Genomic DNA, 25,395 nt, shown 5'->3' on the forward strand with positions numbered 1-25,395 from the left:
TGAGGCCATGATCTCTGCACCAATCTCTTGTGGAGATTGTCATAATTTTTACTTTTGATTATTTTTGGCGATGATTTTTGATATGTTTGCAAGTTTCAGCCATCAGCATCGGAGCTGCTTTATTTCCTCCAGAATTTTCAGCCATATATGCATTCTGTTATGTATATACTTCTATAATGGTAGGAACAACTAGTTGATGTAAATGAGAACAGACTCATGGCACTGTCTTCGGGAAGTGTTTATTTTTTATTTGAGGTTTCTTTCAGATATAAAAAGTCAAAATTCTTACATCAGTCTTTAAAAGAAAGCCATGCTCAGCTCAAAACGTTTACAACTTGAATTGTGTTTTCTCTTTGTGTATGTGCACTTTCAGGAGCACATTGAACAATTGTTTCAAACATTTTAATAGCTTTGGTAGCTTGCAGTAAACATGAGGTTTTATTTTTTTGTTTCTTGTTGCCTCTTACACTGCTTATAAGATATGTTCCCAACTACTTATTCTCTATAACAAACTTTTGTACATGAAGATCCAAATCAATTTCCATTCTTCCGAGAGACCAAATGCATGTCACTAAAGAGCAAGTTTTGATCTATATCCTCATTCCACAAGAATATTTCAATACTTTGACAATTTACAGAAAACTATGCTGTTTTTATTAATTATAAAAGGTTTTATCTTGAAAGAGGTCTTTCCTGTTACATCTGACAAACCTATTGCCATGCCTATACCTGCAAATTAGTACAGTACAGCTAAGGGTTTCTTTGGACTCAGTTTAGAAGAGGTGCTTTGTAACACAAGCTGAACACTTGTTTGGCAGCCATATATTTTTCCTAAACCAATTTCAAAGCACTGCACAGCCTGTAAATTATAGAATTAAAGAATGTTGAACTTTATTCAATGAACTTGTAAATTCAAGAAATTGAACGATGGATATTTCTTATCCTGTGTATCATGTTTCAAGAGAGATATCAGAAATCTGAGGAAGATGTAATTATTTTAAATTGCATAGGCTAAAGAGATCTGTACATCAGTGTAACTGTGGCACGGCAGCCTGAAGTATTTATAAGCACTCACTTTTGATTTAGTTAGCATAAACTGTACATTTTTACATAGCATATAATGATGAAAAGCAAAATAACCATGCATTACTAATGTGCGATTTCTATTAGCTTAGATTATATTCCAAAAATGTTGAGATGAAGCTGTTAAGAACTACAGATTTGACTTACTGTTCTGTTCATCACTATGATAATGTGAGGCGTTTTTTCACTTTTACAACCATATCATCAATAAACTATTGAATAATAAATAGAAACGTGGGCCTGAACAGCCAATTTAGGATTGTACATTACTTATAACTAATCACTTTCCCATTCCAGTTAATACAAGGTTTTTGTATTAAGTCTGCATTCTCGTTTTGACTTTACATAGAGCTCTTTGAAACTGATTGTGCCCTATGATTCCCACCATCATCTAAGCTACTAAAATTTCAAGGTTCTTACCTATGGTAGAACTTCATATCAATCCTCTATTACTAATATTAGGTTCTTCTTAAATGAAAGCTCACAACTGTTCTTATATTTTACAGATGTTCCTTATTTAAATTCATCCATATGGCACATTATTATTTCCACCTTTCTAGAGGAAAAATTATGACACTTTAAAAAAAATTGCAACAGTAAGTGGTTATTTCATAGCAGCATTACATAGTATATAGTCCCCACCTGTTTTAGGCATAACTGTTGTCCCTTTAACAGCTGTGTAATAAAAAAACAGAAAAATCTGAAGATATATTAAAGAAATTGAGCTATTGAAATTCCTGCTTGTTATGTCACTATTAAGACATGAAAGTCATAGGTGGTAACCTGAATGGCTGAACAATAGTATTTACATTACATTTACTTTCCACTTTACACTTTACATCTGTTGAATTATTTACAGTGAATTTATGTCACATAGAAAGAATGAGAAAAGAGAATTTTTTACAAACAGAACCAAAACTCTGTCTTTACAGAAAAATTGAAATTTGGTGTAGATGCTTTTTTAAAAAATGGTGAAATTACAACATGTTGCTGTTTAGAGACAAAACATGCATGTTTTAGTGGCAGATATGAAAACATTTCAATGTTTTGATATGACCTTGCCCCCATTTAGCCCTCCAAACAGTTATCTTCCAAATATGATTCACATAATCTATAAAACGACTGAAAAAAGGTGGAATGGTCTCCAGTAATTAATTAAACCTGCTGGAACTGCAAAGAAAGTGAATTCTAACTTTGGCAATAAGTAGCAAAAGTGAAAAAAATATTGGCATTTTGTTATATCTGCCTATTTGGCCAAAATCTTTAACAAGAGCAATATGAAGAACTGATAATGTTTTAAAAAAAATTGATATGCTCTTGATTTTTCTATGAAACATTTTAAAGGAGGAAGCTTAACACTGAAGGCACTTTGTTGGTTTCATTGCCTTAACTCCTCCAACTAATTTAATTTTGACCTTGGGAAACAACAATGAATGGGATAACACAATATAATTATTTGAGAAAGTTTAAGAAACTGAATTAAGTCAAATGTCAAGTTTCAAATTCACTCTTTAAATTAGGTACTATATTTAAAAATGAAAAAGGACCATTTAAGGCATCTTTAAAAATCCCTGTATGGCTTTGATTTGCCAAAATACATTGCTAAAAAGAGAAAAGAAGTAAGACTGAACATAAAGTATTCATGGACTCAAGATTCTGATTACAATACACAGAGCACAGGATCACTAATACATCTCCATTTGTGATGGAAGAACATGAAAAAGCAACTCAAAATTTATCTTATAGTAGATGGTAGCCCAGAGGTTTGTGCTGAAGTAACATAGAGAGAACTATTATCAGGGTGGGAAGAAACTACAGGATTTCCATTGGTAGATGGACACCCAAGTTTCAATTTTTCCAGATACTCTGCATGTACAGGTTTGTGACACTGAAGGACCTTGATTGCATCTTCAACTTTAAACCATTCTCTCTTCCTTCCTGTGAGAATAGAAGGATAGTATTTTAAGATTCAACTTATTTGAAACTTCACTAATACTATGAGTCATTTAGGTGAGATGGGTGGTATAGAAATTCATTAAGTAAACAAACTTCCTTGATTTCATTATTTAACAATGTTGCATATAAAAATGACTTAAAACATTCCAGAAATTTCAGATCTATTCTTAAAATACGGGCAACACCAAGGTAACATAGTCTAATACAGGTAATCCTTGGCTTTCAACAGTTTATTATTTGGTGACCAAAGTTATGATGTCATTGAAAAAAGTTTTGACAGTTTTTCACAGTTAAAAGATTGTTGCAACTCTCCATGGCCACAAGATCAAAATTCATACACTTGACAATTGAGTCATATTTATGACCAATGCAGTGTCCTACGGTTATGTGATTGAACCTTTTGCGATTCCTAACAAGCGAAATCAATGGGGAAGCCAGATTCTTAACAACTGTGTTACTAACTTAAGAACTGCAATAATTCACTAAACTTTTACAAAGATCGTAAAATGGGGCAAAATTCATTTAAATATCTTACATAGCAACAGAAACTTTGGGCTCAATTGTGGTCGTAAATTGAGGACTACCTGTATTCCACAGAACATGATGGCTAAAAAGAAGAAGCCTTCAAAAAGTTATCAAACTTGCTTGTGAGATAGCTAGCCCTTTCCATATTCCATAACAGGTATATATTCTATATGATTCAGACTTCAAGATCCATAGCCATTGATCAGCCAATCCTATTTAGTTTGCTAGTCATGATATGACTGAATGCTAATAGTCATGAAATGACTGGATTCTATATTTTAATAGTTTGTTTTATAAATGTTTACTACAATTAATTTTCTTGTATTTAGATTTAACAGATAATTGGGTCCAATATTGAGGGAAAACATCTATTCTTTTAATGATTTTTTTTTCTATTTCTGTCTTTTGTCCTTTTATTCCCAAGTTTTACAAGGGAATAAAGTACATTAAAGCTAATGTACTTTAATAAATTATCTAAAACAGTGAAAGGCTGACTTGTTTGCCGAATGACTAGGAAACAGCATAGTCCTCAAGTTACAACATAATGAAGCCTGCCCATTTGGATCAGAAGTTTGGCAAATGTTAAATTAAGTGCCTCAATTAACAATCAGCTATGTCTCTCCTCAGTGCCTTTGTTAAGTGTTAAACAAATGCATGGATCTTTAAGTGAAGTTCAGGGGTGGGGGAGATCCTGGGAGGCCTAGTAAAGTACAGGCCCACCTGCCTCAGGCCTCCCAAGGCCGCCACCATCCTGAGATACTCCATGCTCCACTTCCCAAGGCTTGGGTGCCTTATATGCTGGCCTGCTGCATAGCTGTCTTACCAAGGAGAAATGATGGGAAACGATGGTGGATACATTTGCCTGTTCTAATTCTGTCCCTGCCCTTCCTCCTGTCAAGGTGCTCTGCCTTTCTGGGACAAAAAAAGAACCAGTTCCCTAGGCTTTTGCAGCTTTCTACCTCATCAGCTGGCCACTGAAAAATTCATCTCCAAAAGTGTAGCTGAGTACAGGTTTTTGCAATAAAATAGAGCATGTTGGGCCTTTGCAAGCTTTAGTTTGCCTGCTTGTAAGAGACAGTCTACAGTCTAGCCTTTAAGTCCTAGCTGGGTTCTACGGGTGAATAGCTTAAGGTTGCAAAGTCCGCATCCTCTATTTTGTTGCACGAGTTTCTAATTGGCTAAACTTTTGCAGGTTTTTCAGCTCAAGGGAAAAAGTTGCAGAAAGATTTTTTTCTTGCTTGCTTCTGTTCCTCTACTCTTCATCCTTGAGACAAGGTTTTAAAAAGGGATAAAGATTGGAGAACAGAGGCAGGGAGTTTAGTTTTGCATGTAATTGGGGTGGGGGTGGGAGAGGGGAAGAAAGATCAACAAGTGCTCCCTCCAAGCTTTTGTTTTTTTTTTCTATTGAAGAACTCTGGCTTTCTGGGGGAGGGAAGGAGTTAAACCAAGGGAAAAGTTTTGAGACGTTCATCCTGAAGCTACAGCCTGTGCACACAGAAATTGGCTTCCTAAAAACTTGCAAAAGGTGTTCAGACTCCTACTGGCCAGCTGATAGGGCATAAAGCTCTGAAAGCAGCTGCTATTTCTACAAGGAATTGTTGAGGTGCTGAAAATGGTAGCTGCTTCCACAAGAGAGATAGGAAAGCACTACAGCATACCAATGATCCGTCATAAGGGCAAATGATGTGGGAGGACTTCAGCACTTAAGCCCTTAACTTTGAAACAAGGTTGTAAGTAGATTGGGGTGTCGGACGTAACTTTGAATGGTCACTAAGTGGCTTGTCTTTCTCAAGGATCCCTATAGTATATAGAAAACCTTAACCATATGGCCAGATTCTGGTAAGAAACTTTTAGAAGAAATATATATATACTTTTACATTGCTATATACTTTTACACACACACACCTCTGTTAAATGTATCATGAACAATAAAAAGAAAAAGCATGAAAAAATGATATAATCTACAAAATTCTAAGAAAAGTTGATCAGTTTGTTTCCATGTCTTTTTCTTTGACTTTCTGTCAAAACACATACAAACTTTTCTCATTGAGTTTTTCTAAACCTCTTTCAATGTTCTATTTTTTCTGAAGATTCAAAGAGACAAAGGTAATGGCTCTTTAACTCCACTTCATTTGAACTTCCCTGAGGCTGGTGATAGGAGCTGTTTTCTATAAGGGGGGGAGTCAGAGAGACAAAGGTAGGGGCCCTTTAACTCCATTTCATTTGAACTTCTCTGAGGCTGGTGATAGGAGCTGTTTTCTATAAGATGGAAGTCAGAGAGACAAAGGTAGGGGCCCTTTAACTCCATTTCATTTGGACTTTACTGAGGCTGGTGATTGGAGCTGCTGGCTACAAGGGGGGAGTCAGAGAGACAAAGACGACTAGGTAGAATCATTTATCTATAAACCAAAATAGCAATAATACATTCTGGATTAGTGCGCTTGAGATTGTGATTTTATTTTATTTCAAAATGACCGGCTTAGTTAAATGTAATAGCTGTTTTGCACCTGTCTTTCGCAGTACTCTTTTCAAGTTTGAATACTGTCTACATAGGCAGATTACCTATCTAGAATCTCTAATCTGTGCTCTCCAAGCAGAAATTAGGTGCCCAATCCGGCCATTCCACACTATGGATATACCATGCTATCAGCCCTCTCTACCACAAAGATCCTGCAGGAGAAGAGCAGTCTGGACAACCATGGGATCTGGCAGGGTGAGAGCTGTGAACCATAAACACAAAGCTTTTGCTGTGACCCAGCATAACAGATATAGCGCCCTGCTGATCTTAATGGGAACACTAGAGAGACAGGTCAAGGTAGTTATGATAATGATGACTCAAATAAGCCGGGGATCGTGGTCCAAAATGAAGAACTTTCTTTGGAAAGGCAAAATGGGGACCTAGGTATCATACATCAGTCGCACAAGAAGATCAAGATATGTAAAAAGAGAAGTCACCTTCTGGTTGGTGATTCAATCGTAAGGGATGTAAATTTAGGAAAGGATATGGAGGTTTTAAAAGAGGTCAGGTGTCTGCCAGGTGCTACTGCCAGCAGAGACAAGAGGCATATTCTTAAGATAGTCAAGAATGCAAGTAAGGACTGTGACTCTGACAAATTGAAAGACAAAGTTAAGTATAAAAAGTGGAAAGAGGGGGGGCATAACTAAGGCAGAATATCAGCAAATAGCCCACGCCTGTAAAGAAGTAAGGAACGCTAAGGCACACAATGAAGAAAGGCTTGCCATAAAAGTAAAAAATAACAAAAAAAGCTTCTTCCAACATGTTAAAAACAGGAAAAAGGTTAAGGAAACAATTGGTCTATTGCTGGGAAAAAGTAGCAAGAAGGTGACAAGCAACAGGGAGAAAGCAGAACTATTTAACTCATGTTTTGCACCTGTCTTTACACAAAGGGATAAAACATTCCAACCTATCAAAAACAGCACCACAAAAATTAGATTAAGAACACAAATTGAAATAGGGAAGAAAACGGTAAGTGAGCACCTGTCTACCCTAGACAAGTTTTCAAATCACCAGTACCAGATGGATTACACCCCAGGGTTCTGAAGAAACTGGCAGTTGAGATCTCAGAACCACTGTACTGTATCTTTCAGAGATCTTGGAGCACCGGAGAACTGCCAGAGGACTGGAAAAGAGCTGATGTGGTTCCCATCTTCAAAAAAGGAAAAAAAAATAGATCCAGGAAACTATAGACCTATCAGCCTGACCTTAATACCAGGAAAGATTCTGGAAAAGATAATCAAGCAATAAATTAGGGAACACCTAGAAGTAAACAAAGTAATAGCCAAAAGCCAACATGGGTTTGTCAAAAACAGATCATGCCAGACTAATCTTATTGCATTCTTTGACAAAGTGGCAAAATTAGTGGACCAGAGGAATGCCGTCGATATAGTTTACTTGGACTTCAGTAAGGCATTTGATGAGGTAGACCATAATCTATTACTAGATGAAGTAGAAGAATGTGGGTTGGACAGGATCACCACCAGATGGATTCGTAACTGGCTGACCAACCGCACTCAACGTGTCGTCCTCAATGGAACTGCATCTACATGGAGGAAAGTATGCAGTGGAGTACTCCAAGGCTCTGTTTTAGGCCCAGTACTCTTCAATATCTTCTTCAATGATTTGATGAGGGAATAAATGGGGAACTCATCAAATCTGCAGATGACACCAAGCTGGCAGGAATAGCCAACACTCCAGAAGATAGGCTTAAGATACAGCAGGATTTTGACAAACTTGAACATTGGGCACTATCTAATAAAATGAAATTCAATGGTGAAAAGAGTAAGGTTCTACATTTAGGCAAGAAAAACGAAATGCACAGGTACAGTATAGGTGATACCTTCCTCAACAGTAGTAACTGTGAGAGGGCTCTTGGAGTCCTAGTGGACAACCATTTAAATATGAGCCAGCAGTGTGCAGCAGCTGCCAAAAAAGCCAACACAGGCTACATAAACAGAGGGATAGAATAAAAATCACATGAAGTGTTAATGCCACTTTATAATACTCTGGTAAGGCCACACTTGGAATACTGCATTCAGTTTTGGTCGCCACGATGTAGAAAAGATGTGGAGACTCTAGAAAGAGTGCAGAGAAGAGCAACAAAGATGAATAGGGAACTGGAGGGTAAAGCATATGAAGAATGGTTGCAGGAACTGGGTATGTCTAGTTTAAGGAAAAGAAGGACTAGGGGAGACATGATAGCAGTGTTACAATATCTCAGGGGTTGCCACAAAGAAGAGGGAGTCAAACTATTCTCCAAAGCACCTGAGTGTAGAACAAGAAGCAATGGGTGTAAATCAATAAAGGAAAGAAGCAACTTAGAACTAAGGAGAAATTTCCTGACAGAACAATCAGTGGAACAGCTTGCCTCCAGAAGTTGTGAATGCCCCAATACTGGAAGTCTTTAAGAAGATGTTGGATAGCCATTTGTCTGGAATGGTATAGGGTTTCCTGCCTAGGCAGGGGGTTGGACTAGAAGACCTCCAAGGTCCCTTCTAACTCTGCTATTGTATCTATGTGGGATCCATTCACTACATTTAGAGGAATCCTTCAGAATACTACATAATGCCGCCTTTAAACAACTTACTACCATCAGGAAATTTGGTCAATTTATTCTTTGTCTATAAACCTAGATAACTTGTAAACAAGTTTTACAAAAAATGTAAAGAAATTTTTCACACTGTTTAGCTATACTTTTAAAATAATTATTATTTTGAAATTTAAAATTTTAATATATTTAAGAAAAGTTTATAATTGTGAGAAACAAGGTTATTGCTTGAAAGCTGTCAAAATCTTCATCTCTATATATTAAATGTTTATGTATATCTTAGCATCTTAATGAATAAAGGTCTTTAACAATTGGAGTTATAAACAGACATACTATGAAAAACTAACCATTTGGGCTGTGTATGATTTAGGTTGCTGATTTGCACCCTATCAGTAATATACTTGTATACTACACATACACACAAATTATGCTTATAACTTAAATGACATGATATCATAACTTCAATGAGCATTTCTTAAAAAACATTCCTAAATATAACATTCTACAAACACTCCTTTTATTTTAAAAAGTTAGCATATATAAGGTAGAAAAAGCCTTGCCTATATTTACTGAATCTTCCCAGTCTTCCAGGATTTCAGTCACTGTGAGAACATAAACATAAGTCCTATGCTTCCGGTCTTGATTCTGCTTTAGTATGAAAAAAGATAACAGAAATATGTTTAATTTACATTTGCAATATCAGAGCCATATTAACATTACTTACATCCTATTTCTCCATGGTAAAAGAATACTCAATGTGACTGACATTCATGAATTAGCTTAATTTCAAAAAGCAACATTATTCTGAATTTGTATCAGGATAGGTACAATATGGAGCTTTTAGCTGGTAGATGCAGGTTTTGATATGATTAGGAATTGAAGCCTTCATAGAACAGTATGAGCATGCTTGGAGTACAACCAAAGTGGGATTGAACTTGTTGTATATTACCAAAATGTGCCAAAACTATGTGATGTTTTTAATTTTAGTAATGAGTGCTACATGTTGCACCAGTATGATTAAAGACAGGCCTAATCTATATGTACTACAGTATTTATGGGCCCCTTTGATGAAAGCCATAGAAGATTGTGACTGCAAGCATAAAAAATGTTAAACAGCATGAATTAACAAATAAAAAAAAATAGGTAGGTTGAATTTTTATGAGGCTACAAGAAATAGGAAGAATAAGCCTGAATTATACTGATCCGTCTGTATGGAAAATAATTGATGAGTGTATGTTGGAAAGTGATGGCATAGCTGTCATGAATGAGGTCATTATGAGATGTTACATAGATTATCTGATGTGTATACAAAAGCAGAAATTCACAGGTTTGTGATAATTACAAGTTAAGGCCCAGTGAACAGTCATAATGGAAGAACAATGATTAGTTCTGTGTATCATTCTGAGGAAATTATATAATGTATAAAGTGAATATAATAGGGTGGCGGGCAGTTTAATTAGATGGCTTAAGTGAGTGGATAAGAAGACAAAAGTAAATGGGCCATTTAGAAGTCCAACAATGAAAGAGAATGAGGATTTTTGGAGTCAATGTTTGCTCAGGGAAAAGTCTGAATGTGATATACTTATTTGAAGAAAAAAATAGATATGGAAAGAAATGAAAAAAAAGCTGAAGTGAAAGAATAACTATTGAAAGAGAAAATGTGTGTCCTGTATAGAGAAAACAAATTGATAAAATAAGAGGGATGAAATGTTAAGATAAAAAGTAATAAATATTGAAATGAATATGAATATTATAAACACACACACGGTAGTGATAATGGAATGGAAATAAATGCTAGAAATGTTAATGTTCAGAAAATGATTATGAAAAATATGTTGAACACTATGAGAATGTCTAAATATTGTAAAGTTGCAAATATAGTGTAACATAAAAAATAAAATATGTTTGCTTTTTGCTTATAGAATAACTATGTTACTTGTTTATTATGTTGTGAAAAATACACTTATGCCTGATAATTGTATAATGAAGAAAGAATAGCATTCCTCCAAAAAGAAAAGTAACAAATCTGAATAAAAAAACTAAGTAAAATTAGTTTGTCAAGTGTGCCTCAAAGAATTCTGGCTGAAAGGGTAAAAGAGGGGGGAATAAATAAAATTGGACCAGAGTACTGAAACTTTATATTGGGAGTATGATGTACATTCATATATTTGTTCTTGAAAAGGTTAACAAGAACTATATGAATATGAGGATATAATAAAATAAATAGGCATAGCAGGGAGTAAGACATGGATGTGTGATGATAACTTGACACTTTATACATCAATAAAATGCTTGTGATGTTATAAGTATATTGACTGAGGACATAAATACAGCATTTAACATAAATGCTGGTGGAAAGGTAATGGATATGTAGTGATTGGAAACAAGGAATGAATATTTGTCAAAAGAAGGAGTAGCAAAACTGGTGTATATAGCAGGATGTCTTTGTCCACTTTCTAATCTGGAAGTGAAAATTTGAGTGTAGCTAAAAAAACCATAAAAGTTGAAAATTGTGGAAATGAAATACTTAAGCAACATGTATACAATGTAACAAGCAAAATATAGGGTCAAAAATGAAAAGATGCAAAATCAATGCTCTGAATATAAAGTGTGTGAGACCAGAATGAAAAAGTATGACTTACAACCATAATTGAGCCCAAAATCCACCCCATAGGGACGCTGCAAAGGTTGTAATTTGAAAATCATCATGTTACATTTTTCAGTGCCATTGTAAATTTGAATGGTCACTAAAGTGATTGTTGTAAGTTGAGGACTATCTGTAGTTTGATCATACAGATGGAATGATTGAGAAGGCCAGAGAAATCTATAACCAAGGGTGAAGGAATTGAGAAGAAGGGGACCAAGAAAGTCATGGTTGTATGGAGTTAATGAGATCTTCAGAAAGAGAACTGAGATGTTTAAAGAACAAAAAAATAAGTGTATGAAACACTGTAGGGATATAATAGAAACAAAGATAATTTGTACAGATAAAAACATCTAGAGAGGTAAATGATATAAGTGCAATCTGGATTTAACTATTTTGTGTTCTTTTCTTTTATATCCGATCTTCAATTTAATTGGCTTACTATTTCTTCCTCCATTTCTGCCCCTTTGCATAATACCGCTCACTCCAATCCCAAAGGAAATAGTGATGAGAATGTACATAAGGTATGTACAACAAAATATAGTCAATAAAATTGAAATTAATAGTTAATCATTATAGAAACAAGGTAACAAATTAGAAAAAAAGCAAAATTTATAAAATATTATAAAAGTCTAGAATCTGCAATATTAGAAGTAATATTAGTTTTCCTTGTATGCTTGGTAACAGAAATATAAATGCTACAAATATGGTTCTGCTTTGTCTACTGGCTTTTATTGAATTTGCCAGTGGTCTATGGGATTTAACACATGCTGTGTCCAAGAATTGGACAAAAGTTAATTATCTCTGTTGTATAAGCTTTTCACAGCAAAGCTCTTCACAAATGCGAAAATCCCTTTCATTAAGATTTAAAGCAACTTTATTCTGCTTTGAAAGCTGTCTCTTTTGTGAACATGTATATCTATATCAGACATAGCCACTGAGACTGCCAGCAAAGCAAAGTAGCCATGGATGTCTCTTTTGTGGACATGTATATTGATATCAGACATAGCCACTGAGACTGCCAGCAAAGCAAAGTAGCCATGGATGCATACAAGCACAGACAACCTTGGACTGCTGTACTTCATCCAAATGTTTAGAGAAGTGCTTCCTTTAAATATCCTCATTGCTTTTCAGTGGTGGTAGTAATGATTTCAGCCTGAATGAATTTCAAAAATAACACCATTGAAAACGGGAAAAAGTAATATCCCATAGAATAAATATATTCTCATTTTTGTATTATAATATTGTTCCATTGCCAAATCTAATTAAGAAGTCCAACAACTTACATTATCAATTCTTCACCCAATTTTAGATGTGTTTTCTCTTGCCCCTAAGTACAACTACACACCAATTTTCTAGAATATATTCCCAAGAAAATTTTAAAAGGCTCACCTCAAATATTCCCAACAATCTGCCAAGTTTTCCTTTTACTCCAGCCTGCAAGAAATAAGACAGCATTTTTAAAAAGAAAAATATTCATAGTCAATCCTTATATTCTTACAATATAATTTTTAGATATAATTGTGGGGAGGAAAACCACCTCCATTTTGCAATTCTAGCAATTAGGTTTAATTTAGACACAGAACTTTCCAACAAAGGTTCCTATTTAATTATTTTCATAGGACTTACATGCAGGAAAATGTAACTAATAAGGCAGATGAAACTTTGAGAAATGTAGCACACTTAAATAGCAACCAGTTTTGTTCATCAAGAAAATACTTGATAAGAATCATATTCTTAAGAAGAACATTTTGATTTCCACATCTTGCAAAATCCAGTGGCACTATCATAAAGGGATATTATACATCTAGTAGCAGTATAGTATTTTCATTCAGATGAGTCTAGCATGTAACTCATTTTAGCTCACTTATGGGCTGTAAAAGGAATGTAAGAATGATTCTAGATCATTATGTGTGTGAAGCATGAATCCTGTCTACCTTATATACTAGAAGGAATGAATTAGTAGTAAAGATCCTGAAAAAAAGAGCCACAAATTATTTCAAATTGGGAACTCTAAATCATTTTACCTCTTCATAGACTTCTCTGACAGCAGCACCACCTGGTTCTTCTTCAGGTTCCATTCCTCCACCTGGAACAATCCACTGATCTGGGTACCGGCTACTGCTTACTAATAGCACCTATGAATAAAATCACTGTAATTAATATATTTATGTCACCTTTTCATTAAGAGACCAAGGTAGCATGCAACAAATAATACTATCAGAAAATGATAAAACAAAGAAAGTAATTTAAAAGGCAAGCTAAAGAGACATGTTTCGATACTTCTTGGGGAAAAAAACCCTAGCAAAAACTAATTATAACTCTTTATATTGCAATTTTAGAAACAATGATGAAGAAATTCCCCACTTGGCAATAAGTAGGTCTTGCAATGATAGCCTCCTCAAACAGAGTACAGTGTATTTTAATAATGAGATAGGCAGTCCCTTTGGTAGCCAGGTATAATTTTCAACAACTGAAGGCTTTAATGGTTACGACCAACAACTTGAATTAAGCCTAACATTCTCACAGTCAAATTAGAAGATTTTTCTGAGAAGATATTAGAAAATGAGACAACCTATGAACTTCTGCTGCTTTGAGACTTAAATGCTAGAATGGAGCTTGGATAGTTTTTAATCTCTTGCAGCTCTTCCATTCCTATTTCTGATCCTAAAGCAAGCCCACAAATATGTAGGAAAAAAAAAGACACGTCTGATTATAAATCCAGGTTTCTTAAATAGTTTTTTCCTTGAGAGCTAGAAATTTGAAGGAACATTAGAGCTCAGCTGTCTAGAGCAAAAGCAATCATGCTGGAAATTAGCCAAGTTATTTAAAATTACACCAGATTATAATTTAGTACATGATATTTTGAACCAGTTTGCCTAGACTCCTTTACTATACACTCTGATCTCATATTTCATATGACCTTGTTAGACTCAGGTCTTCAATCTATGGGCTGGACTTGACTATTCCTCTTGGACTGAATATCATCATGGTCATGAACATTCTTGTCACTGACCACCTAAAAAAATTCTTTGGTTCATTCTGAACCTATGGAACTAGACAGAAAATCAGTACAAATATTCAATTAGGGATATGCTGTGTTTTGTAATGAAGCTTTAAAACATACTTCAATTTGGACATGGGTCTGTACAACCTAATGAAGACTTCTTTAAAAATAACATGCATTTTTCTTGGGCTTGCATGGTAGAGCATTTCCCTCCGATACAATTTGAGTTAAGCAAGTGCCAACAGGGTATGATGAAGTGCCTTGGAATAGGCGGAAATATGCTGTTAACACTCCTTAACTCATATTCATATTTTTATAAGCTTAAGTAGCTACACTGTGTGAGCCAAGAAAAAAGGGTAGTTTCTTTAAAGAGATACCATAATTGACAGGTATAATATGGAATGCCTTTCTTGCTTTTAATATAAAGAAGAGCATATTCCTATTTTCACTACTAGATAAAATTTTGATACTACTCAATGTTAGACTTAACTGTGAGATTATGCAATTATGTAAACTTTGGATGTTTAAAAGTAGCACTTCATATAAATGCACTGCAATAGGCACACTATAAGCTTGTATATTTGTTTCCAACCCTAATCCGTTAAATATAACTACGCAGATACATTTCTTGGTATTATTCCCACTTAAAAAATTAGGGAACAGTATCATAGTTCCTAAACTATGAATTCAGATTTTTTAAAAGTCTAAATGTTTAAATGTTTTGTTTTGTCTATAATGTTCTCCAAAACGAAGTCCTATACTCAAGCAAGAGTTACAATGATATATCTTAGTATTTGGGAGCTACTTCACTCTATACTTCTGCTTTTCAATATTTTCATTATTCACACTACTTTGTCTTATCTGAAAAGCAAAGAAGTGATCAGTTCTTACAGAGAAAAATCTATGGAGCACCATTGACCAGTGTCACTTGTCCCCTTACTCCACTTAAGAACATAAGAAGTAAAACTATTGTTAATACAGCATTCCAAGCATACATTGTATAATGTGCAGGGACATCAAAACTAGTTAATCAAAAGCTGATAGTCCCACTCATCCAATTCTCAAGAACTAAGGGAACCAGATGTGTTAATTTCAAATATCAGAGGAAATCCTCCTGAGCAATGGGTTCTCCATCATTGGAGATTTTTTTTAAAAAAGGGTGTATGTGTTGAAGATTTCTGCCTTGGTCAGAAAGCTGGATTAGAATGTTCCTTGTAATTCCATGATTCTAATTTTGTATTTTATATACAATTAAAGCAAGATCAACTGTTCCAGCTTCTCTTTAACATTAGGGTCATGGGGCTGCTACACAGTATAGGAAAGTATTAGCAATCTATCCACACGGCTGTAAGAAGGGTAGAGAGTAAATTTTCTTCACTGTACTTGCAGATGATAGATAACAATTTATTAAATCAAGAAAATGTTTTTAAACTTGATGTTTTAAATTTAAAATCTGATTGTATTTATAAGATCAAAGCAGCATAAAATAACATTTATCTAGACAAAAGAACACATAATTTAAAATTAACAGAGCTATAAAGATGAAATATAAACTCTAAGAATTCAATTATTTACGTTTACATAGGCTATCAAACCACAGAAAATTTATTGTTCCAAATGTACTCTCTTGCCTATGTCAATTTGGCTCTTTCCTAATGTACCAGGACCTATGTCAAAATTCTCTAGCCACATTTACAGGGAATTCTAGGAATTGCAATTTCAACAATTTCATGATACTAGGCTGTAGAAAATTGGTTTGCACCATTAATATTGTCTTTTCTGCCAAATAGTAAGTTTCTTCTTCTCACAAGTTACTATTCTTACATTATATTCTCTTACACATCTATTATTTAACCACCTTAACAACAAATTATATCCATGCAAAATGTTTAAACTATTGTTGGATACATCTTGCATAAGACAAATGGGATATAAAGATATCAAATATCAACTAATGTAAGTGAATTCAGCCATGTACTGTACATGGTTTGTACTGGATTTTTTTAAAAATAATGTATGATTTATTTTCTATTTCTTCTCAAATAGCAGCACAAATTAAACATTCTTCTTAGTAAAATGAAGTAGCTTTTAGAAAGATAGCTGAGCAGGATTTTTAGAATAAATTGGTTAATGTGTTGAAAAAACTTTGTTCACAGTATATTTTCTTCATGTTTATAAATTTTAGTGCTTATGAAGGGCACTCCTCACATTTAGATACTGTGATCAGAGTCAGGCACTTTATAGTTCATAGACTTTTAGTGCCTTATTTCTTCCATTTTACACACATAAGTTTATTTTTCTCCCATCGAACATAATTTTTATAGTTGTATCCAAAACATTTTCATCAGATGCAACTTTTTTTTTCCCAAATGAAGGAAAACATGTTTTGTATTCATATGAGTGACCACCAACAATAACGAATCTGATTATTTTTCCGGATGAAATAATCCAGTTTAATGAAAATGTTTCATTCAGCATTTATATTGTTTAGCTTGTGATCAGAGATCCCAATTACTAATACAAGGAAGGATTCATTGTTTGGCTTGCCTGAAGCTTGAAAATACAAGTTTGTACTATTATATAAGATTCAAATCCATGAACTATCAAAACATGGCACTTTCAGTAACTGCCCCTAGCTTAATGGAAAAAATGTAAAGAGTGAAATTAATTATTTGTATTAAGATTTTTATGAATATAAACTTAATTTGCATTTCTATAGTCAAAATCAGTTTCAAAACATAAGCAGCCTTAAAGAGCAAAGCATTAACTTATAATGAAATTTTTATAAAATAAGAACTGAAAGGAATCTTTTAAACCACTGAGGCTTTTTTTTTTTGGCTTGGTGCAGAAACCCAATTTAAAGCATACACATAATGGTTATCCAGCTTCTTGTGAATCTAATATAGGAGAATTCCCCACTTTCTTTAAGAACTGGTTCTATTTCTGAACTGCTTTTATTGTGAAGAAAAAGCATCAATATGGTGCCCTTTTACATACCTTGGATTGTATACACTTGAATATATTGTTGAAGTTTTCTTTTCCCAAGGGAAAAATGTATTTCATTTTCTTAGTATTTCCTCATAAAATAGAGTTAACAGACCTTTATTATTCATGCTGTTCTTCCCTGAACTTATTCCAGTTTTTAAAAAGCTTTCTTAAAATGTATATTCAGAACATTTGAGGTAGGGTTTGGCTAATGCAAACATGTTGCAAGGATAACTACCTGTAATTTGGAAATATAATTATCTTGTTATGCCAAATAGGACAGCAGGGTTTTTTTTTGTTTAGAACTGTACTTTTAATCAAAATAGTTTGAATAGTATTTTAGTGTATTATATGTCTTTCAAAAGATGCTTTGGCTATCTAAGTACTACATCAAACTGGGTATGCTAAAACTACAAGAAAAAAAGGTGCTTGAATTGATTCCACATAGTATGTAGGATTAATCCTATTTGAATGAATGTCTTGGAACAAATTTAAGCAAATTGCTGGTTACTTATAATTTTTTGATATATTCATGTTTAAATGTCTGGCTGGGAACAAAGCACAGTGTGCATATGTAATATTAAAAAGTTACTCACAGTCCCACTGGAGTCAAGTCTAATGAAAACTTTTGTCAAAATTTTACTCCTCAGCAAACTAAAGTTCTTCTAAGAGCGAATAATCACCACAACCCTGGATTCAAGTCACTCATTTGTTGCTCTTCCACAGCAAATTATTTGCACACTACTTTTCAAAGTTTGAGGGAGAAATCACAGCACTGTAAAACACAAAAGAAGCTATGTTCAGTCCACAGTACTGGACATGCCTATCTCTGTGGGAAAGGGAAATGTCTAAGCATTCAATTTTTTTGTTCTCAAACATTTTTCATTTAAAATATTATCTTTTCTCATGATGCTCCCATGTTATAGCAGATTAGACACATGAAGCAAATATTACAGACTAGAATCACATACTATGAATAAGCCATAAGGTATCTTTGTGCTTCTGTGCAATGCGTGAACCTCTATGGGAACATATACTATCTTTAGATTCTGAAATGAGTGCAATATTAAACATAGTTATTTCAATTAATTCTAGAAATCCAGAATAAAATTTTAGCATTCCACAGAATCTGTTAAAAATGGTTTCTTTGGCTACTATGAAGACTATACAGTACCACCTCCAAACATAATATTCTCATTTTATTTATATTATAATTATTGATCCTCTAAATCCTTTATAGGATTCATACATATCAAAGTAAAGATGAAAAATTTTAATCTACGCATTTGTAGCCTAGACAAAATAACCATAGACATTCCATGTTTTTAAGCCCACAACTATTGCAACTATTTCCAGTTCCATGCATCAACTACTAAAGTATTTCATATTTCAATCCAAGTAAGAAAGGCACAGGAAAACAACGTGGCTTAGCATAATATTACGTTATTATTTGGCAAAATCACATTGAAACATAAAGATGCTCATGTATTAGGAGAAAAATGACAACATTTCAAATATGTCAGACAAAGCTCAGGTGCATTAATAAATTAATCGAGAGTTTTCACAAGATAAGAGGCAAGGCTTTTTCCCATTATTACAGGAACTCATACCATTTCATGAAAAGAATTATAATGTAATCTAAATGATGTTCAAAGAATCCTAAGATTAGTTGTTTTGTCATAACATGGTTTCAGCCACAAGTTAAATTTAAAATGCTAAGAAGTGCATCTGTACATGAAGATACCCTACAATATGGAGAAGGGCCACAAGGAACTTCTTACAACAAATAGGCAAGATAGTGTCATGCTACAACTGCTATTTAGAAAGTCAAAATGAAACAATTACTTAAAAAGGATTCAAATTTTTGTAATTTGTCTTTTATAACAAAGCAGTTTGATTTATATTTTTCTTACCACCTACATTTTTTTTTTGCTTTCATTATGACTATTTAGACTTATTTCGCAGAAATGAAAAATAATACAGGATTTGGCATCAATTTAATAATCAGTCCATTATGAAGTTTTCTGACATAGAACATCCTTTTAAAGAAAGAAGTGAATTGCTTAAGAATTACTAAGCTTCTTCTACTGTTAATGTTAGGCATAAGATTAGATGTTTTTGCTACATTCCTTAAAATAGAATATTTCCTTATCCCCAGATCTTTATTACTTGGTCCCTTGTTTCTTTCTCTAAATTTTATGAAGTTGGTCTGCCAAAATACTCAGAAAAGTCAAAGTAGTTAGTGGTATGGTTTGCCTTATAGTTATGTTTTTTCCCTTGAAAGTAAATTATTGAAGCTTATACACTAAACTTGCTGAGTAGTTCCACTTTTAATACAACACCAGCTCCCTCTACAGTTTTAAGATTGTCTGTGAAGCTTTACTGTGCAAATTCATATTGTCAAGACCAGTGGTCCCCAACCTTTTTATCGCCGCGGACCAGTCAGCCTGTGATAATTTTACCGTGGCCCGCTGAGCGCGCGCAGGGGTGGGGGGGCGTTGTTCGCGACGACACATTGATTGTTTATATATCATATATATTTCATTTATATATCATAAAATGTTAGATGTTGCATTATTTTCAATATGTATTTGTAAATATATGCCAAATAGATTGCAATCGCTTTCTGGACTTCCTTTAAATTTGCAGGTAAATGCTGCAATAGATATATAGCTCCCATCAGATTGATGATCACCCAAAAATGTTATTCATTGAATTCACTGTGAATCCTTTCTTAGTAAGTGCATTCAAGCCAGCCTACTACTAGCTGGTAGCCTCTCTGTCCATTCACCAAATTATCTGGGACAGGGGTGTCAGAGTGACATCGAAAATGTCAAGGTAATAGCCATGACTATAAAATTAAAAGCCTATTTATTCTTTTATTTGCATCACATAAAAACCAAGATGGTTCCCATCTTGAATTTTTCTAAATACATCCTACATACAACCATGATGCAGGAGTTTTCATTCAGCAAGAAAAAGGAACCGGTGACTTGAGCCAAGTCAACATCTGGAAATCTTATCCCAGTCATATCCAACCTAGCTTATTTTTTGAGATCACCTCAAGGCGAGCTGGAGCGGGACGCGCTGCGCCACGAGTTGGAGAGCTTGGAGAGGCTGAGCGCGCAACTTGGAGAGCTGTGTCTCCGCCGCCTGGAGCCCGAGCTGGCCCGGCGGCAGCAGCAGCTGGAGGGGCTGTGGGCCGACTGCGCCGCTCTGGAGGCGCTGCTGGAGCAGCTCCTGGCCGAGCACGAAGGGCTGCAGGAAGCGCGCAAGCAGCGGCCGGCCGCGCTGCTGTCTGCCCCACGCGTCCTCCGGGCCGGGCGCTCCGAGAAGCGGCAGCTGGCCTCCGACTACGCGCTGGTGCTGAGCTGGAGCTGCTCGCAGAGCCTGGAGCGATACGAGGCCGAGTTGCGGGCGCTGCAGGAGCTGGAAGGGGGCCGCCTGGGCCAACAGGACCTGCGCAAGCTGCGCGCGCAGAACCAGGAGAGCCGCCGGCGCCTCGAGGAGCTGTGGCGCCGCTGCCGGGAGCTTTGCGCGCTGGGCGAGCGGCTGGAAGAGGAGCGGCTGGCGCAGCAGAAGAGCCACGGCGCCCAGCTGCAGCGATCATGGCTGCGCGGCCCGGTGCCAGGTACTCCACGGCCCGGCACCGGGCCGCGGACCGGGGGTTGGGGACCACTGGTCAAGACAATACAGGTATGCTATGCTATCAACTATTTTACTCCTATCTTCTTCAATGGCTTCACAGATGAACTCTTATCACTCAACTTTTTGTGGGTTTCATGGACATACTTACAAATGAAACACAAGTAGCTGCAGCCATTCTTAATTTTTAGGTTCTAGGAATATTTTTGATGCAAGTTCCACTCATTCTTGCGGGGGGCGGGGAGATAGTGCTGGCATTTTGTGATGTAGCATGTTTAATTGAATAGGTAGTATAGCCACACTGCAGACTAAACTACACAATATTTTAATTAAGAACATATTGAATTCCTTAGGCAACCTAATAAAATGTTTTTATAAGAAAGCCTGTGTCTATTCTTTTTGGATGGCAGAGTTCTAAATATTTAAAATATATGAACAGGATTTCATGATCATCTTCAGTGGATGGTTTGGTAAAATATCAAAAAATCTAATGTACCCAAGTCCTTTTTAAATTCAAAACTCCTGCAATAATTGTTTATGTAAATATATCTCTAAATAAGCAATCCCTACAGCCATTTTTCAAATACTGTAACTGAATTTCTTCAATGTATTGCAAATGTAAATTTTAAAATCTACTTTTTAATAAAATCTACATTAGTATGTTAGGAAAGGTGTTCAAATGATTCTGAATAGATATAACTACCATCACTAGCATTAAAATGCTATCAGATTGGTGGAGGAAAAACATAAAACACTGTGAAGCGATATATAAGTCTAAGTGCTATTGCTATTATAAAATTATAGTAAGTTGATACAGTTAGGGCTGCTTTTCTAGATTTTATACTTATATGACAAGAATACTATGTGACTGCTATATTATACAGAAACAGTATATCTTTTTCCCCCTCATTAACCTCAAATTTCAACTAATACTTGGCACTTATCAAAGATGTAGATAAAATATTTATTCATATGCTGTACTTTAAGAAATAGCAGAGATTCAAAATGTTGTTAGAAAATTATCTGAAATTGTTTTTTATACATAGCTTAGATATAGCAAAGGACACACAGTATACCAGCTTGTATTTAAATGTATCCTCAATAGACTTTTATGTCACTTTGAATAAACCTGAGAAGTGGCAGCTAAAAGTTATAATGGAAAAAGCTGAATTTTTAAAATATACATTCACTTCAAAAACAAGGATTAATTCAACCACAATTAATCAAATATTGAGATTTTAGTGAAAAAGTTCCTTCAGTTATCAATATCAACAATTTTTTGTCAGTGATGGTAGTTTTTTGGAACTGCTAAAATCTTTCTAGTGGTTTGATATATTATCAAGAATGGTTACCTCTGGAATGCAAAAAAACCCTGACATTCAGCAGGTGACATCAAAGTGACATGGAAAGGCGTGACTCTTTGGAGTCTCCTAATGATCATCCATATTTCTGCAACCAGTTATGGTATATCTAACTAAATTAGTCAAAGCAATTTTGCACAATTTTGTGTTTGTACTTTTGAAGAAAAATACAGCTTTTCAAAGTTCAGTAAAATTACACTGCATTATGCATTACTCAGTTTCAACTAGTACTTAGGTATATATGAAAACACATCTATCCATAGATTCTTATAGATTTATTTATCCAGATATTTATTCAAGCACTTCAGATCCTGCTTCAAATCAGTTCCTTATCTTTGACCTACCTGGTTTAGTTTTAATAGGATATAGTGGAATCCTTGGTGCTCTTTGAGCTTTGTTGTGTGCTTGCAGACGTTTCATTATCCACTAGTATATCGATGTTACCCTAATTGGGCTATGAAAAGTGTGCGAGCAAACAACCAACCAAATTCAGAGATCACCAAGATCTCCACAGTGTTACAATTATTTTCTTCTATCGGTAATAGAAAATCGTTGCTCAGGTATTACAGGTTTTATACCGCCACTCGGAACGCATCCTGCAGCGACAAAAATGGGGCAGGGAAATCGCCAGGAGCAAGTTTCATAGATTACGGTTGCATAAATAGGAACTACTGCCGCCTACCTGTCTGCTTGAGAAGTCAGGGGAGGAGGAGGAGGAAAGGGCCCTTTCTGTGAAAACGGCGGCGGCCGGTCTCGAAAGCAACTTGATCGCCCGACTCTAAAGAGGTCGTTGAACTCGGCCCTTGCCGTTTTCGGAGACAGCCAGATCAGGCCGGCTAGCAACGGTGCTGAAAGCACGTTGGTTCTGACCTCACCCACGGGGGGTTGACCTGAAGCAATCTCCTTACACACGTGGGCCCTTCGCACAGTTCTCCCCTCCTCAGCCCTAGCTGCAGGCAACCCTCCCCGGGTTCCCCTTAGCAAGCGCCGCCTGCGGAGAGCTGCTTCTGCTTACGCCTGCTCCTAAAGCCGCGGCTCGGGCTGGTTTCGTAAGGGGGTCGTTTCGCATTCAGCCAAACCTTGGCTCCCCGTCAGCCACGCCGGCGAAGGAGCCGGGCATGGACCGACGGGGCTCGCAAGGGGGCGACAAGGCAAATCCTTCCGGCAGACAACCCGCACACAAAGGAGCCGAACGGACCGATGGCCGGCGGCGAAGGAGGGAAGGAAAGGAGGAAGGAAGGAAGGGGCGAGCGGGTCTGGGCGCGGCAGCCCCGACTGAGGAAGAGGGAGCCGCGGGTGGCCGGGCAAAAAGAGAGGGGGCATCCCTGACTTCTTTCCTTCTCCTCCAGGCCACCCGCCATACGCCGCAGCCTTCCAGGAGCCGCCTCTCACCTCATCCTCCCTCTCGCTGCGGAAGCACAAGCATGCCGCCCGCTTCTTGAAACCCTCCCGGTCGTAGGTCCGCGTCTGGTTTGGCTTGAATTTCATCATAGAGGCAAGAAAGCCGCCGCCGCCGCCTACTCCAGCCCCCGGTACGCCCGCCCGTGTGGGAGGGAAGCGAACGACGAGGGAGGCCCCGGTGGCTCCCCTTCTCTCTTCGGTCCAACCCGAGGACCCCGACGGGGCGAGAGCAGCCTTTTTCCTCGTCAGGAGGGAGCCAAGGGAGCGCTCCTCAGGGGGAGAGAGCGCCGCGCACAGCTGTGGCAGTGGAGCTGGCGACGCCGCGGCCACTCAGGAACCCACGCCGCGCCATGGAGCCTCTCCGTCTGTCGTCTCTCCTGGGCGCCTCGGTCTCTCCTCAAGCACTGCCACTGCGACCCGGCCCGAGCGCTCCCCTCCGGCCGCAGCTCCACCCGTTTCCCTCAGTCCCTGTCCTTCATCCGGTCCCCAGAAAGCGCCGCTTCTGCGGCGCTGTATCCACTATTTAACTGTAACGCACATTCCTCCACCCGCCCGCAACCACCCGGCCTCTCGGACTCAATGCGCAGGCGCCGGACCCGCCTCTGAGGGGCGACACGAGGGAGGAAAGGGGCTGGATCGAAGCTGAATTAATTCAGCTGAGGGAGGCGGGGAGGGGGCCGGAGAAAGGGCGTGGCCAACAGCCATCGCCCACCCGCTCTTGCTCGGCCAGCCTCAGGCCTCTTATTGTCGTTTGGCTGCGAAAGAGCGAGAACGGTGCGAGTGAATAGAGGGCGTGGCTTTGTGGAAGCGAGGGGGGGGGCGGGCGCTACCCGCTCCTTTCTCCCCGATTTCGGCTTTTCCTAATGAAAAGGTTTCCGGGCTCCGTTGCAATTTGAAGATCCATTATCCGCATCCTCCAGGGCTGCTACTGTTCAGGGTGGAAAAAAATCGATATGGATAGCGCTACTGCTACATTATCCAATACTGTATAAAACAATTTATTTCGTTATCTTGTGCGCCTACTTCTCTGCTGCGTAAAAAGGTGAATGAATAGGAGGAAATTGCTCTTTGCCAAAGCGTTCTTTTTTCTTTTTTTGTTAATTCCTAGGCTCATCTTTCGTTGGCTATATCTGCACAGCGTATGTACCCCTGATTGTTTACTGAAATAACCCCATTGCCCGGATTTGTACAACGCACAATTTGTACAATCACATTTACAAGTTGTGAAACAAATTTTAAAACATCCTTTTGAGATAAATCAATTTTATAACTTGAATCTGGGTGCGCGGTGGGTTTTCAGCTTCTGGAATCTCAGATGTTTTGTGTTCCTATAACTTGCTACAACAAGTTGCACCTGCAAACAGAATAGGCTGAAGAGAGGTGTAAGATGTCATGATTCAATAATATTTAGCATACAAGATTAGAAAAGAATGACTCTGCGTTTATTTCCACCTTTAAGGGAAATGTCTCTAAATTAGATAAATTTTATACAGCATGGTCTTACACTATTGGGATACATTGAAATAATTATTAAATAAGAATTATTTATTAAAATTTATTATTACACATAATTATTGCTTATTATAAAATGAAATCAAATAATGTAATGATGATAAACAATATACTGTGTTGGGAACTTTAGGAGGCTTTTATTAAAGGTAACATGGCCCTTGATCAAGATCTATTTATAGTTATTACTGGTTCCGCCATGACCTTTTCCCA

The 25,395-nt window shown here is 36.8% G+C and overlaps 1 protein-coding gene across 3 annotated transcripts; it reads right to left on the reverse strand.

Moving 5' to 3' along the window:
• Positions 1 to 220: 220 nt before the first annotated feature.
• NUDT4 (nudix hydrolase 4) lies at positions 221 to 25,192 on the reverse strand. Of its 3 annotated transcripts, XM_032220825.1 has the most exons (6): positions 23,665 to 23,753; positions 17,863 to 18,041; positions 13,302 to 13,412; positions 12,667 to 12,711; positions 9,191 to 9,278; positions 221 to 3,021 (listed from the first exon to the last, which is right to left on the reverse strand). In XM_032220825.1, exons 3-6 carry the CDS (start codon positions 13,353 to 13,355, stop codon positions 2,819 to 2,821), a joined length of 390 nt encoding a protein of 129 aa, XP_032076716.1. In that variant the 5' UTR covers positions 13,356 to 13,412; positions 17,863 to 18,041; positions 23,665 to 23,753; the 3' UTR covers positions 221 to 2,818. The 3 variants fall into 3 exon arrangements, with proteins under 3 accessions (XP_032076716.1, XP_032076714.1, XP_032076713.1); XM_032220823.1 differs by lacking the exon at positions 17,863 to 18,041 and having other exon boundaries at positions 9,191 to 9,275; positions 23,665 to 25,192; XM_032220822.1 differs by lacking the exon at positions 17,863 to 18,041 and having other exon boundaries at positions 23,665 to 25,191.
• Between the last annotated feature and the right edge of the window lie 203 nt (positions 25,193 to 25,395).

The sequence above is a fragment of the Thamnophis elegans genome, chromosome 7, assembly GCF_009769535.1.
Source record: "Thamnophis elegans isolate rThaEle1 chromosome 7, rThaEle1.pri, whole genome shotgun sequence".
In the NCBI taxonomy this organism is placed as follows: Eukaryota; Metazoa; Chordata; class Lepidosauria; order Squamata; family Colubridae; genus Thamnophis; species Thamnophis elegans.